This window comes from Triticum aestivum, chromosome 6D (assembly GCF_018294505.1).
Source record: "Triticum aestivum cultivar Chinese Spring chromosome 6D, IWGSC CS RefSeq v2.1, whole genome shotgun sequence".
In the NCBI taxonomy this organism is placed as follows: domain Eukaryota; kingdom Viridiplantae; phylum Streptophyta; class Magnoliopsida; order Poales; family Poaceae; genus Triticum; species Triticum aestivum.
The window spans coordinates 345794231-345807836 of NC_057811.1; the positions used below are offsets into that span (position 1 = coordinate 345794231).

General features: G+C 48.9%; 1 protein-coding gene across 1 annotated transcript; it reads left to right on the forward strand.

The window, feature by feature from the left end:
• Positions 1-8429: 8429 nt before the first annotated feature.
• On the forward strand, positions 8430-9683 carry LOC123141609 (zinc finger protein ZAT1). The gene has a single exon (XM_044560706.1). It carries the CDS (start codon positions 8519-8521, stop codon positions 9464-9466), a length of 948 nt encoding a protein of 315 aa, XP_044416641.1. The 5' UTR covers positions 8430-8518; the 3' UTR covers positions 9467-9683.
• Positions 9684-13606: the final 3923 nt, after the last annotated feature.

Sequence of the window (13606 nt, forward strand, 5' to 3'; positions counted from 1 at the left end):
ATGGCGGAGCCATCAGACACGGTTCAGATTTTAGTTGCGTGTGCGATGCAGGGCATACGGTTTAGTTCAGTGAATTGTTTGCGATGAGGCGGAACAAAAGAAACGGGCAGCCAGATGAAGGCGAGTGCGATATGCAGCATACGGTTCACTCGGATGAACTGTTTGTGATGAGGAGGAACAATAGAAACAGGCAGCTAGATAAAGGTGTGTACGATTCAGGGCATACACTTCAGAAGGATTAAGTGTTTGTGCTTAGGCAACAGAACAGAAACGGGTCAGCCAGATCAAAGTGTCTGCGATTGATGGCATACACTTCACACGGATGAACTGTTTGCGATTAGACACAACAAACTGAAACAGTTAGATAGATCAACGTATGTGCGCTAGACGGGCACACACATTCTAATTAAAACAAGCGTGCGCGATGATAATAACGAGCGCGCACGGTTGTTGGAACAAGATGTGTGCTGACATTGCCTATTGTGGTGCACCCTATGGTGCAAATGCCACGTACGCGGCCGAGAAGGCGTGGCCACGTTACGCCTTCTGAGAATAGTGCCGCACTTATAACCGTCAATAAATTTTGAGCCTGCGTCCCGTCACATTCCAAATTGCAAACCTGTTCACACCGATCAAAACCTAAACGGTTTCCCACTTAGGAGCGTATTAGTACTCGGTTATAAATACTACTACTCCAAGGTGATTGCACATTCCTCCTCAACTCCTCATCCGCAAAAACAAACAAGTCATTCATCATCGTTCCCTTGCGTCTGGCATGGCCAGCGTGAGTTCTGGGTCGAGAGATTGCCACCACGGAGATGCGAGCATGGAAGCGGAAGCACGAGGGATGTCCCGCCTCGCCGCGAACGCAACCGACATTTCCCGCCGTGCGGCCGTAGCAGCACAGAGGTCCCGCCGCGCCGTCGATGCAGCAGACTGGTCCGGCCGCGCCGCGGAAGCAGAAGAGATGTCCCGCCGCACCGCGAATGTAGCAGAGATGTCCTCCCGCGCCATGGCGGCCTGGGAAAATGTCTCGCGGGCATGCGAGGACTCTTACAGGCGCATGCATGCGATCGTCCATAGCTAGATGGATCAGATCTCCGGCTGGGCGAGGTTGCAGGACGACATGAAAGCCTCTTTTGAACAGGCTACCGGCGTCATCTGGCAACTAAATGAGAGCAATGCGAAGCTCCTGGCCGAGCGTGAGCTACTGAGGGCGAAGATCGTCGGAAGTGCGGAGCAGTAGGAGGAGACCACTGCCTTGTTGAAGAGGACCGACGTCATCATCGAGAAACTTATGGACGAGAAGGCCATGTTGCGCATCGAGCGCAGAAGGCTGGTGGAGGAATCTGTGGATGCTCTCAAGCAGCATCTTGAGGACAAGAAAGAGCTCATCGCTGCTCGCCGCGGAGACTAGTTCCCGCGACCTGCAGCAACGCATCAAGAAAGTAGAGATCAGCGAGCCAGATCGTTGTCTTCCTTCTTCTTTTGCCCTTGTGTATTTCGGGCGTTGCCGCATGTGGTTTTTTCAATTATGTTCCTAAATATGTAAGACAATTATTATCCACTGTCATCGTCCTTATATTCATCATGCTTGCTATAAGTCACAGTCGATGCTATATAAGTCCGTCGGATCTTACATCAATCCGTGCAAAACTTTCTTTTCAGATTTTCATTTTTATCTCTTAAATCTCAGTCCAGTGAGACATATAGCCACGTCATAGAAGAGGGGCTCGGGCGCCATTAATGGAGACGTTGGGAGGGAGGTGCGCTGCGGGTAGAGTTCAAAGGGCTCTCCTCCTGATGAGCACGCGCAGGGGTCTGATCGCACACCTCCCGTACTCAAATAGCTACCCCGCACGGCACCTCCTAGCCAATAAAAAAGGGGACGCGTGGCAGCACGTAATTGGTAAGTAGAACGCCCACGGTTTCAATAATACTTGTGTTTCCGATTTGTAACGTAACAACACTTGTTCCAAAATGACTTTGTTGATTGTTAATGTGTGCGCCTTCGCAAATCGGACAGAAAAATTACCACAGCATGTTGGTGCCATGTCATGACACCATGCCAAGTTTCATGATTTTCAGGCGTGTTTCAGATTTACAGGAATTAAAGAACCAAGTTTCTCAATCTTTACGGCCGAGCCACGACGCCCAGATGTTTGAATTTCATTCCCATTTCTTGCATGGGACCTAGAAATTCACCCCAAGGACACACATGTGATTTTTCAACCAACTTTGGTGCACTGGAGCATGTGCTTGTAGTTCAAATTTAAATTATGCACATTAAATGCCCATAAACTCAATTAATATATAAAAAAGGCCAAACGAACCGGGAATAATTTAAAATTTTAGCACGATAGTTCTATTTGGTCTAATCTGCCTGTATAAAAAAATTAAGGCGGGAGAAGGCAGTGTACGTATGCCATTTCGCACACGGAGGTGACACGTTCCCTCTCGGAACCACAAGCCTTCTTGAGGGAGGCTCCGGTTTGTAAGAAGCTTACACCAAAGCTTGTCCCAATTCGGCCAAAAAAATTACCGCAGCATGTTGGTGCCATGTCATGACGCAGTGCCAAGTTTCATGATTTTCAGGCGTGTTTTGGATTTACATGAATTAAAGAACCAATTTTCTCAATCTTTACGGCCGAGGCACGACGCCCAGATGTTTGATTTCATTCCCATTTCTTGCATGGGACCTAGGAATTCACCCCAAGGACACACATGTGATTTTTCAATCAACTTTGGTGCATTGGAGCATGTGCTTTTAGTTCAAATTTGATTTATGCACATTAAATGCCTAGAAACTCAATTAATGTATAAAAAAGGCCAAACGAACCCAGAAAAATTCCAAAATTTAGCACGATACTTCTATTTGGTCTAATCTGCCTGTGTAAAAAAATTACGGCGGGAGAAGGCAGTGTACGTATGTCGTTTCACACACGGAGGTGACACGTTCCCTCTCGGAACCACGAGCCTTCTTCAGGGAAGCTCCGGTTTTCAAGAAGCTTACACCAAAGCTTGTCCCAATTCGGCCAAAAAAATTACCGCAGCATGTTGGTGCCATGTCATGACACCATGCCAAGTTTCATGATTTTCACACGTGTTTTGGATTTATAGTAATTAAAAAACCAAGTTTCTCAATCTTTCCGGCCGAGCCACGACGCCCAGATGTTTGAATTTCATTCCCATTTCTTGCATGGGACCTAGAAATTCACCCAAGGACACACATGTGATTTTTCAATCAACTTTGGTGCACTGGAGCATGTGCTTGTAGTTTAAATTTAAATTATGCACACTAAATGCCCAGAAACTCAATTAATGTATAAAAAGGCCAAACGAACCCGGAATAATTCCAAAATTTAGCACAATACTTCTATTTGGTCTAATCTGCCTATGTAAAAAAATTAAGGCGGGAGAAGGCAGTGTACGTATGTCGTTTCGCACACGAAGGTGACACGTTCCCTCTCGGAACCACGAGCCTTCTTGAGGGAAGCTCCGGTTTGCAAGAAGCTTACACCAAAGCTTGTTTGAATTCGGCCAAAAATTTACCGCAACATGTTGGTGCCATGTCATGACACCATGCCAAGTTTCATGATTTTCAGGCGTGTTTTGGATTTATAGTAATTAAAAAACCAAGTTTCTCAATATTTTCGGCCGAGCCACGACGCCAAGATGTTTGAATTTCATTCCCATTTCTTGCATGGGACCTAGATATTCACCCAAGGACACACATGTGACTTTTCAACCAACTTTGGTGCACTGGAGCATGTGCTTGTAGTTCAAATTTGAATTATGCACATTAAATGCCCATAAACTCAATTAATGTATAAAAAGGCCAAACAAATCCGGAATAATTCCAAAATTTAGCACAATACTTCTATTTGGTCTGATCTGCGTGTGTAAAAAAATTAAGGTGGGAGAATGCAGTGTACGTATGTCGTGTCGCACACGGAGGTGACACGTTTCCCTCTCGGAACCACGAGCCCTTTGAGGGAAGCTCCAGTTTGCAAGAAGCTTATACCAATTCTTGTCCCAATTCGGCCAAAAAAATTACCGCAGCATGTTGGTGCCATGTCATGACACCATGCCAAGTTTCATGATTTTCAGGCGTGTTTTGGATTTACAGGAATTAAAAACCAAGTTTATCAATCTTTCCGGCCGAGCCACGACGCCCAAATGTTTGAATTTCATTTCCATTTCTTGCATGAGACCTATAAATTCACCCAAAGAGACACATGTGATTTTTCAACAAACTTTGGTGCACTGGAGCATGTGCTTGTAGTTCAAATTTGAATTATGCACATTAAATGCCCAGAAACTCAATTAATGCATAAAAATACCAAACGAACCCGGAATAATTCCAAATTTAAAAACGACACTAATGTACTAGTTGCATGTTCACTGTACGTAAATGTTCTGGCAATTCAAACACCATCCTTTCCCTTCGTAACACCATTTGTTTCCAAAACATAATGAAAAAATCAGGTATACCACAAACAGTTTACTAGAAAGAATCATGTGGGAGGCGATATAAAATATCTTGGCGCACCGTCTTGTCTGGATTACGCAGGAAGCTTCGTTGTCTACAGTCCACCGCCCCCGCTTGGACCACACTTGCGCGCCAGTTTCTCGCGGCACCGAGCGAAATTTTTTTGCCACCGCAGAAATATCTATCTGCCCGCCCCCTCCCTCCCACCAAAAGCCACATTTCCACTGTTCCTCCTTGCTTTCCAAGTTCAAACCTTCACTGCTGCTTACTGGCAGCTCAGCCGCCTCGCCGGCGACCCTTCTTCTTGCAGCGCCGCCTCCTCGCTGGCGACCCTTCTTCTTGCAGCGCTGCCTCCTCGCCGGCGACCCTTCTTCTTGCTGCGCGGCCTCCTCGCCGCTGACCCTTCTTCTGGCTGCGAGGCCTCGTCAATATGGTCAAGTAATCCACACCCCACCCACACCATCCTCCTCCTTTCCCGTCCCACATGCCCCGATCGACGGTGCTACATCTTCCGCCGAAATCACTGTCCCCCTCCCACAATTAAGCGCTGCCCACAGCCATTTTGCACGTAGTATAACATGGAGCTCGGTAGCATGCGGCCACACGCGCGCACGAGGTCGCTATGGCTCCCATGCGTGCCGGCCGCCAGATCTTGGAGTAGCACCTCGTCTTTGAGGCCACCATCGACACCGCCACGCGGTTGTCTACTTTAAAATACTGTTCGTGCTATTTTCTCGAGGCCACCGCTAGTGCCTTCTAGTGATTTGTCCTCTGTAATGTTAATATGCAATCTGATGTTCAGTTAACAGTTTGGTCCTCTGAAATGTAATGTTCAGTTAACACTTTGGTCCAACAATTGCTACATTTCGTAGTATTGTTCTTAAGCATTCTTTGTTTTGTTAATTGTCTTATCTTCTAGTACATGTTTCTATTCTACAATGTCGTGCTCAGTTAACTATTTTGGTTCATTTGGTCTGCTGGCCATTTAACTGTTTGGTTCAGTTCTGCAATTTGATTTTCATTTGCTGTGGGTACAATTTTGTATTGTTATGCATGTGACACCAATCGAATTTGGCTGTACTCAATACATATTCTACTGATAGTATGGCAACTCTCAATTAACCTGATCAAGATCTTCTTTACGTGTATTGCAGGGAAACAATGGGAGACACTACGGTTTACCATCGAGGTTTGTTCAAGCATGGTCCTTTGGCAATAGCACATTATTGTGCAGTTGCAGGAATCATTCTAATATTTACGTTTCTTACAATTTGGTCTTGCACATGTAGGTCCTGCTGTTAGAGGCTTAGACCCACTGCTCGACCCATTTTGCATATGAGGAAATGAGATGTCCATGAATATCAGTCAAGTCAAGAAACTCAGAAAGATTGTTAGGATGAAGAAACTTGCGACGAATAACAACAAGATCTTTGTTTGCACAATGAAGAAGACATCAGTCAACTATAGGATGGTACTAACTCTTTTACCTTGTTTTTACCCCTTGCGCCATTTCAAAATTTATAACAGCGATTTATGCATATCTTTGTTTTCAGTACTTTTCAAAGCAGTTCACCGATGATTACCTCTCAAACCACCTGCATGGTCAAGCGGCGAGGAAGGTATTCATTCAACACCCACGATACAATATTGAAGTCTTGCTGAAGAGGACGAAGGTTGGGCGGGCAATTATCCATAACCACTAGCCTAAAGTTGCAAGGACATTCAACATCACTGAAGGCTCAATATTTGCCTTCCGCTTCTGCAGTTTCCCAGATGAGATTCATCTGTCTATTTACCGTGTATGATGCTACTTTCCAAAGGTTTTTGATGTTGCATGTGTAACTTGGTGCTGTTGTGTAATGGCGTAACTGAGTGCCGAAGCTATCTGGTGTAATTCGATTATGAAATCCTGGTTGTTGTTATACGGATATGAAATATCTGGCGTGTTTTATAAGAAATATCAACTTGATTAGTACATGGACTATTAATAATAGGCTAATTACCCTGCTTATTGGGGTTTTCTATTGCAGACGGTTACTCATGCAAAACCGTGCATGAGACTTTCATCTCGCATGGCTCCTAAGTGATAAAAGAAAGAAGAACTCGTCTTCTCTCTTTTTTGATTACCTTCCTCGTGTATGTATAAGACCGGATCCATTCTTTTTCGAAATCGATTTCGAAAAAGAACTACTAATCCTTAACTTTTCGAGGAATCCTTCATCAGTGGTTGTGACAGCACCATGGGCGATGAACTCAAACAACCCGCATGGTTTCTAGAAAGTAGGCGTGTTCGATCAACTAACAATCACACACGACTTCCGGCAGCGAACTGTTTGCGTTAGGCCACCTTGCACAAACGTTTCCACACAAATAACTGTGTGTGATATACATACGAACAGAAATTCTTTTCTGGGATTCACCGTGTGGGATGTACATACGAACGGAAACAATTGGGTTGTGATGCCCCGCCAGATCGCACACGAGCTCATTTTGCCCCAGCCAGTGAGCCAGGAGGGCCTATCCCCGACGGTTTCCGGGTCGTGTGGGAAGGACCCCCCTATCACCCACACTCACTTGGCGACGGTTCCAGACGCCATCGCGGAAAAGGGTTAAAAACTGTTTGTATAGCACGTCGCTGTACCAGTGTGTGTTGCTTCTCAAACAAGTTTCATTTGTCTTTTGAGTTTTATGGATATTTCAACATGGGTATTTAGATTCAAGCAAGTTCTAATTCTAAGGCCTATGTATAATATTTTTAGTGTAACGGCTAGTCCTTTGATTTATGTTATTAGAAACCATCAATTTGCTACAAGGATAAAATAAAGAAAAGAAAAGACAACTAACAATGCCAAACGTTTTGCCCAAGACTTTTCTATCGAGTTCGTGAAAGTGGCGAAGCTTCAGCAAAGGCCAGTGTGGGCCGTCATGGGGCAACCTATGAATGCTTTGTGCATACCCATTAACAAGTGGCCCATTTATCCCTTGAAATAGGCCCAAAACTCATTTTGTCATCCCCCACCAGCTCCACTCTCCAAAGATGTGGCTCCATCTCCGCCACTACTTGGTGACACCCAACCCAAGCCTCCAGGGTAGGTGGGAGGGAGAGGGGTTGGTTTTAGGGAATGAGCAAAAGTAAAAGAATACATAATATGCCAAATTGGGATAATCTATCGCGTGCCCATGTGTTGGTGATCGAGAGGGGCGAAGGATTACACTCATCTTTCGGTAGACACGCCATGAAAAACGTGGAAAAGGGGGGTCATGCTAGGCAGCTGGTAGCCACAACATGAAGAGTTGAGGAAAGAGAGGCCCACTCACCTTCTGGCATGCACCCATGAAGTCGAGGAGTAGGTCACGTTCACCCCATCGCAAGAACACCGTGAAGGGTTTGAGGAAAGGGGTCATGCTTACCTTGTGGCACGCAAATCGAATAATTTATGTAACAAGTTACGCTCACTCGTAAAAGGCATGGTGTGATGAGTGTGTGCGTGTGTGTGTGTGTGGGGGGGGGGGGGGGTTTGTAAAGGACGGTAGTAATCGTCGTTTGTGGTTCCGTGTGAATGGTTGATACTTGCATTCGACCGTCCACTGCCCTCTCATCAAAACAAAAAAAGTTGCTCGTTACATCGTGTTAACTTTTTTTGACAACCATGCAGGTTACATAAATTTATTTATAACATAAAAAAACTGGCATACGTATATCCCACAAAAATAGAAAGCGATTTGCACACAAGGAGTTAAGGCTGGAAAATATCAAGCAGCACATCTGTGATTTGATATGCTGCGCAAGAGCCAGGAAGCATAAAAAAAGCCCCAGGCCCAGCAATGGAAAGTGTCAACGCGGAATTAAAAAGAAAACGTAGAAAAAGGAAAAAATAAGAATGAAAAAATAAATAGGAAGGAGAAGCTTGGCTGTTCCGCTATATTCTAACTTCCCCCGCAGCTCTCTCGTTTGCTCCCGTCCTCTCTCCTCGCCATTCTAGCTCCTGCCACGCTTTCCCCGAGCGAGCTCCCCAAGCTCTCGCCATGGCAAAGAACACATGCAAGCTCTGCTTCCGCCGCTTCGCTAGCCCCCGCGCCCTCGCAGGCCACATGCGCTCCCACTCCGTCCGCAACCTGGCCGCGAAGCAGCAGATCTCATCGGCGTCCTCCGCGTCCACCTCCTTCACCGCCGCCGCCGACGACGACGTCAGCTTCAAGAAGCCCCTTCCAATCTACGCGCTCCGGGAGAATCCCAAGCGCAGCCTGCGTGTCACCGATGTCGCCTTCTCGGATCGCGAGAGTGAGGCCGAGTCCACCCCGCCGCACCCCAAGCGCGCGCACGCCGCCGCTGCGGGGGGCGAGACCGAGCCGCTGAGCTCGGTGTCCGACGCAGCCACGCCGGAGGAGGACGTGGCGCTGTCCCTCATGATGCTCTCCCGCGACTCCTGGCCGTCGATGGGGCACGGCTACGGCGACGGCGACTACTCGGACGACGGGAGCGACGGCGGTTACACGCTCCCCGCCCCCGATCCGGCGCCGGTGGAGAAGCGTACACGGTTCCAGTGCGGCGCGTGCAAGAAGGTATTCCGTTCCTACCAGGCTCTCGGCGGTCACCGCGCCAGCCACGTGCGCGGCGGCAGGGGCGGCTGCTGCGCGCCTCCCGTCGCTCCTCCTCCTCCTCCTCCCCCGCAGCCGCTGGCACCGGTGACATTGATGGAACGCGAGGGGGACGAGGACATGGACGGGAAGGGGTCGCCACGGGAGTGCCCCTACTGCTACCGCGTGTTCGCCTCCGGGCAAGCTCTTGGTGGGCACAAGAGGTCCCACGTTTGCTCCGCGGCCGCCGCCGCAGCACAGGCACATGCAGCCGCCGCTCCGCCGGACCCGATCAAAGCCTTTGGCATGATCGATCTGAACATCGCGCTGCCGTTCGAGGAAGTGGAGCTCTCTGCCGTGTCAGATCCCCGTTTCTCCTCCAATCCAGGTTCTTGAAGCAAGCATTCCGGTAATCCCAATCGAGGAGGTGATCCGAGGTGAGATAAATCCATCCATCCATCCAAGAAACCAAAAGGTTGAAAAAAAGAGGAAGAGAAACAGAGATAAGAAAGAACCATCTTTGGTAGTTGTCGATGGCAGTCAATTTGCTCGTACATTCGATTCCGTTGATCTGTTTTTACAGGATTTTAAACTGTTGGTGTTCGTTTTGTTACTATTCGTTTAAAAGCTATGGAATTGGTGTAGATAAGCTGTGGTTTGTTATTGATCCGACGATCTGAATCTAGCTATAGCATCAGAATTGGGGTTTAAAAGGAACGTTTTTTCAGCTGAGCCATCTCCTCCCCGTGTTTGCATAGCCCAGAGCACACACTATACTGAGACCAAGTAGTTGAGAAGCAGTGCTAGAGACCAAAGCACGCACAAAAGCATGGCAGTGGAGTAGAGTAGAGTAGACGAGCTAAGCTCTTGCCTAGTGTCCAAAGTCACAATGGCAAGCAATGTGCTTTGCTCTGTGTCTGTGTCTGTGTTGCGTTGCCTCCTTTCTTTCGCTCCTTGAGTTGCTGCTGCCATATGAACAGCAGCTGCTCGTACCCTGCGCGTCCCCTGTGTTCCTGTTTGTTCCCCACCACTATTTCTCTCATTAACCACCCATGCCTCTCTGCGCGTGGGCCCCGGCCACATACCCTACGTACGGTACTAGGTTGCAGAATTGCAGAGGTCATGGCCACTGAAATCAATCGTATACGGATGATAACAGCCAGCCAGCCCTTCTTTGTTTATGGAGAAACGGCAGTCATTTTTGTAGGGCTCGGGCTCCACGTTTGGAGGCAGGCGGTTAGCATCTCGCCCCCACCGGTGGCGTCCACGTGTCGCCCCGCCCCGGCCGGAAGTTGGTGGTGCTGCGAATTCGGCCGGTCATTCAGGCCCTCCGCTGATTCCGGGGGAAGGAATTAACACGGAATTAATCGCGCGGTTTAATGTGCGCATAGCGTTTTGACCCCCTCCCCTCCCCTGGCCTGGCCTGCCTTTCCCGTCCCGTATCTGGGAGAAGCCGGTGGGCGCGGAGCCCGAAGCGGATCTCGGCGACGAAATGGCTGGTGCACACGAGTATCAGGATGACGCGTGGGGCCCACGTCGCTTCAGTTGGACACTGTAGGTCGTACCCCGTGCGGGCCGGGCGTGCGGGGCCGGCATAAAGCGCAGCGGGGCGGGGCCGGTGGGGCTACGTGGTGGCCGCTGCCGTGGCCGTCCGATCAGGGCTGGACGCCTGCCGATCGGTCGTGCCTGGTAGCGCCTGTCTGCCTGCTTGGGGCTTTTAGATCACGTCCGTGTCAGGCCATCCATCATCACCGTGCCGTCGCTCGCTTCTCCTGCTGGCCTAGCTTTGCCTAATCCCTGTACTGATACAGCACACCCTGATCCGATCCCACATTAATCGCACGAAATCATGAGCTTCCAGCACGTACTTACTTTGGGCGTTTCTGACGTGTGCCGCTGCTTAATTACTACTACTATTGCATTTTGCAGTATGGTTAATGGGCAGTAGTACGACGGTGCATTGGATGCTGAAAGGTGTGTGCTCTCGCTCTGTTCGCGTGAGGGTGTATCGTATCGCTTTAGGCGAAATCTTTTTTCCTTTAGCGTGCGTGGAAGCAGATGCATATGTGCCTGCACCGCGGTGCACGCCATATAGTATGTACCACTAGCGGTTCGCTGTCCCATTCCTGCCTCCTGGTGGACGCCTGGAAATTCTTCTTCGTCCGGACTAGTATATGGCGACACTGAAAGTGAGCTGCTAGCTCTTGAGTAGCTACCGATCGAGCTTAGGTAGCCCGAGCTAGCCAGCAACCAACTTAGTACCAACCTACCTCTGCTTGCTCTTTTCCTGTGTCCCAAACAAGTGTAGGTACTGAGCAAGTTCCACGCATGCACGACTCATGATTCTGTGGCTTGGTTCAGTAAAGTTGGTCACACGAGTCGCATGGACCGGAGGCCGATGGGTGGATTGATAGGCCCAGCGCGTGCATGCTGGTTGGCTTCTGGGAGTGGCATAGCCAGCCAACTGGATGGGTGCTCATGCCATCCATCCATGCATGCCTATCACGTTAAGCATCAACTGGACTACTGGAGTGGTAATATGGCCTGGTAATATCAACTTTCTACTGACTATTCTGCCCCGGCCTCAAGGTGGGAAATGGGTGATTCTGGGCGTGCATGTATGCATGCATCATGCATGGTTGGTTGGTCCGTTGGCACTTGACAGCAGATCGCCCCGACGTGTGCGTGGCCATTAAAATGTGGTGTGGTTGAATTCCTCTCGATCGTCCGTATGAAGATGGATCGTGCAGTCGCTCGTTCGCTGCTGGCTCACATACATGGTTGGTGGCCTGGGCTGGGGTCACGAACAAGCAAAGCCGTGAAGGCGAATGGGAGGCGCACTGTACCTTGTCACGCTTTACGCTGTGCTCTGCCTCGCTCGCCACTGGAAACGGCACGGCACCGCACGCACGCCGCGCGCGCGCGCGGAGCAGGTCCACAAGCAAGCAAGCAAGCACCGGTAGCTCGCTCGCTCGCCACCCATGCTCCTCCATCTTCACTTTCCCGTACGTCCTAATCTCCTACCTAATTTTACTGCTAGGAGACGGGCAGTATGTGCATGCCCGAAGAAGAAGGAAATAATCCTTTGAAGTTGCTGATTAAGCTTCGGATCTGAGCTCGGCCGTGTGTGTTCCAACGGCCACGTGATGGCGACTTTGCTGCTGCAAGGTGCGGATCCTGACGAGGAACCAACATTGCGTTGCTGGATTGTTGCCGAGTCGGCTATCTAGCAGGCCGGGAAGATTTGTGTAATTGCGAACGCATCTCCCGTGGAGTCACTTGCGGGGTCTAGTCTAGAAAGAGAAGGGACAAACTTGGCTTGTAATTAGCACATCGTTTTCATCCATACGCACCTCGAATCTGGTACCTAGGCAGGACCAAACCAACAACGAGCATGGATGCAAGTATAGCTAAGCTGCAGCGTCTTTTAAAAAGTCTCTTTGGTTAACGACTCATAAGTTACGTACGTGCTCATTTCCATATGTGTAGACGTGTAGTATTTCATCTTAAAGTGTGCTACTATACTCACACATTGCCTGCTGCATGCACATGTAATGCAGTAACAGTCTTTTTTTTTTTGAAACTTTACAAGAAAAAAGAAAAAATGAGGAATAAAAAATTGAAACTCAGTTTTTGTTTACTGAAGCCAGCAGGTAATGTAGTAGTGGCTATATTGAGGATAGTAAAATGTGCACGCGTGCCAGGCTTTCGTCTCTCTGTAGGCTGTAGCATGCAGTTGGAAGATGCTGGCCCACGAGTAAGTACTGCTAGCATAACTAAAGGATGGTAGTGCTCCTAGTATAACTGCACCTTGGCTCAAACGGAAGGTTAGTCCCAAACTGGAACAGAGACAGGTCAGTGCTGCTAGCCTGCAGGAGTGCAGGAACACAGCAAACACGGCAGCGGCAGGAAGCATCTTGGATCAGAGTTATTATAGGAAGATAGGCGTTGGCGGGAAAACTGGAAGTATTCTGTCCAAATTAGTCACGGCCCTTGCTTGTCCATTAGCCAGCGGTGGCGCCTCCCTTCTGCGTCAAGGATAGCTTGCACGGGCGAACTAGCTAGCTATGGACTCCCGGTGAGCACTTGGGGCAGCTTTCGTACGCGACAAGCTGATGCATGTGCCGGCATCATCTTAGCTACAGCTTATGGCTGCATGCTTTGCAGTTGCTACACAGCAACCAAGCCAGTAAAGCAAGATGCATGGCTGCGAGTTTTTTTTTTTAAAACGGAGGCAAAAGATATGCCTCATTCATTAAATAAGAGAGAAGAGTTTTAGGGTGTTACAACACGGTATGTCAACTACTCACGCACAATAATACACCTCAGTTTTTTAATAATTAGCACCCGCGAGAACCCAAAGCTTGGCATCATTGATGATAGCACGAAGAAGGAACAGAGGCGGTGCACTCTTGCGACGGAAGACCCGAGCGTTACGCTCGTTCCAGATTGTCCAAGAAACAAGCATTGTAAGGGAGGCCAAGGCTCGTCGATTTGGGTTTTGCAAGCTGGTTCGTTTGTCCCGCCATTCCAAAA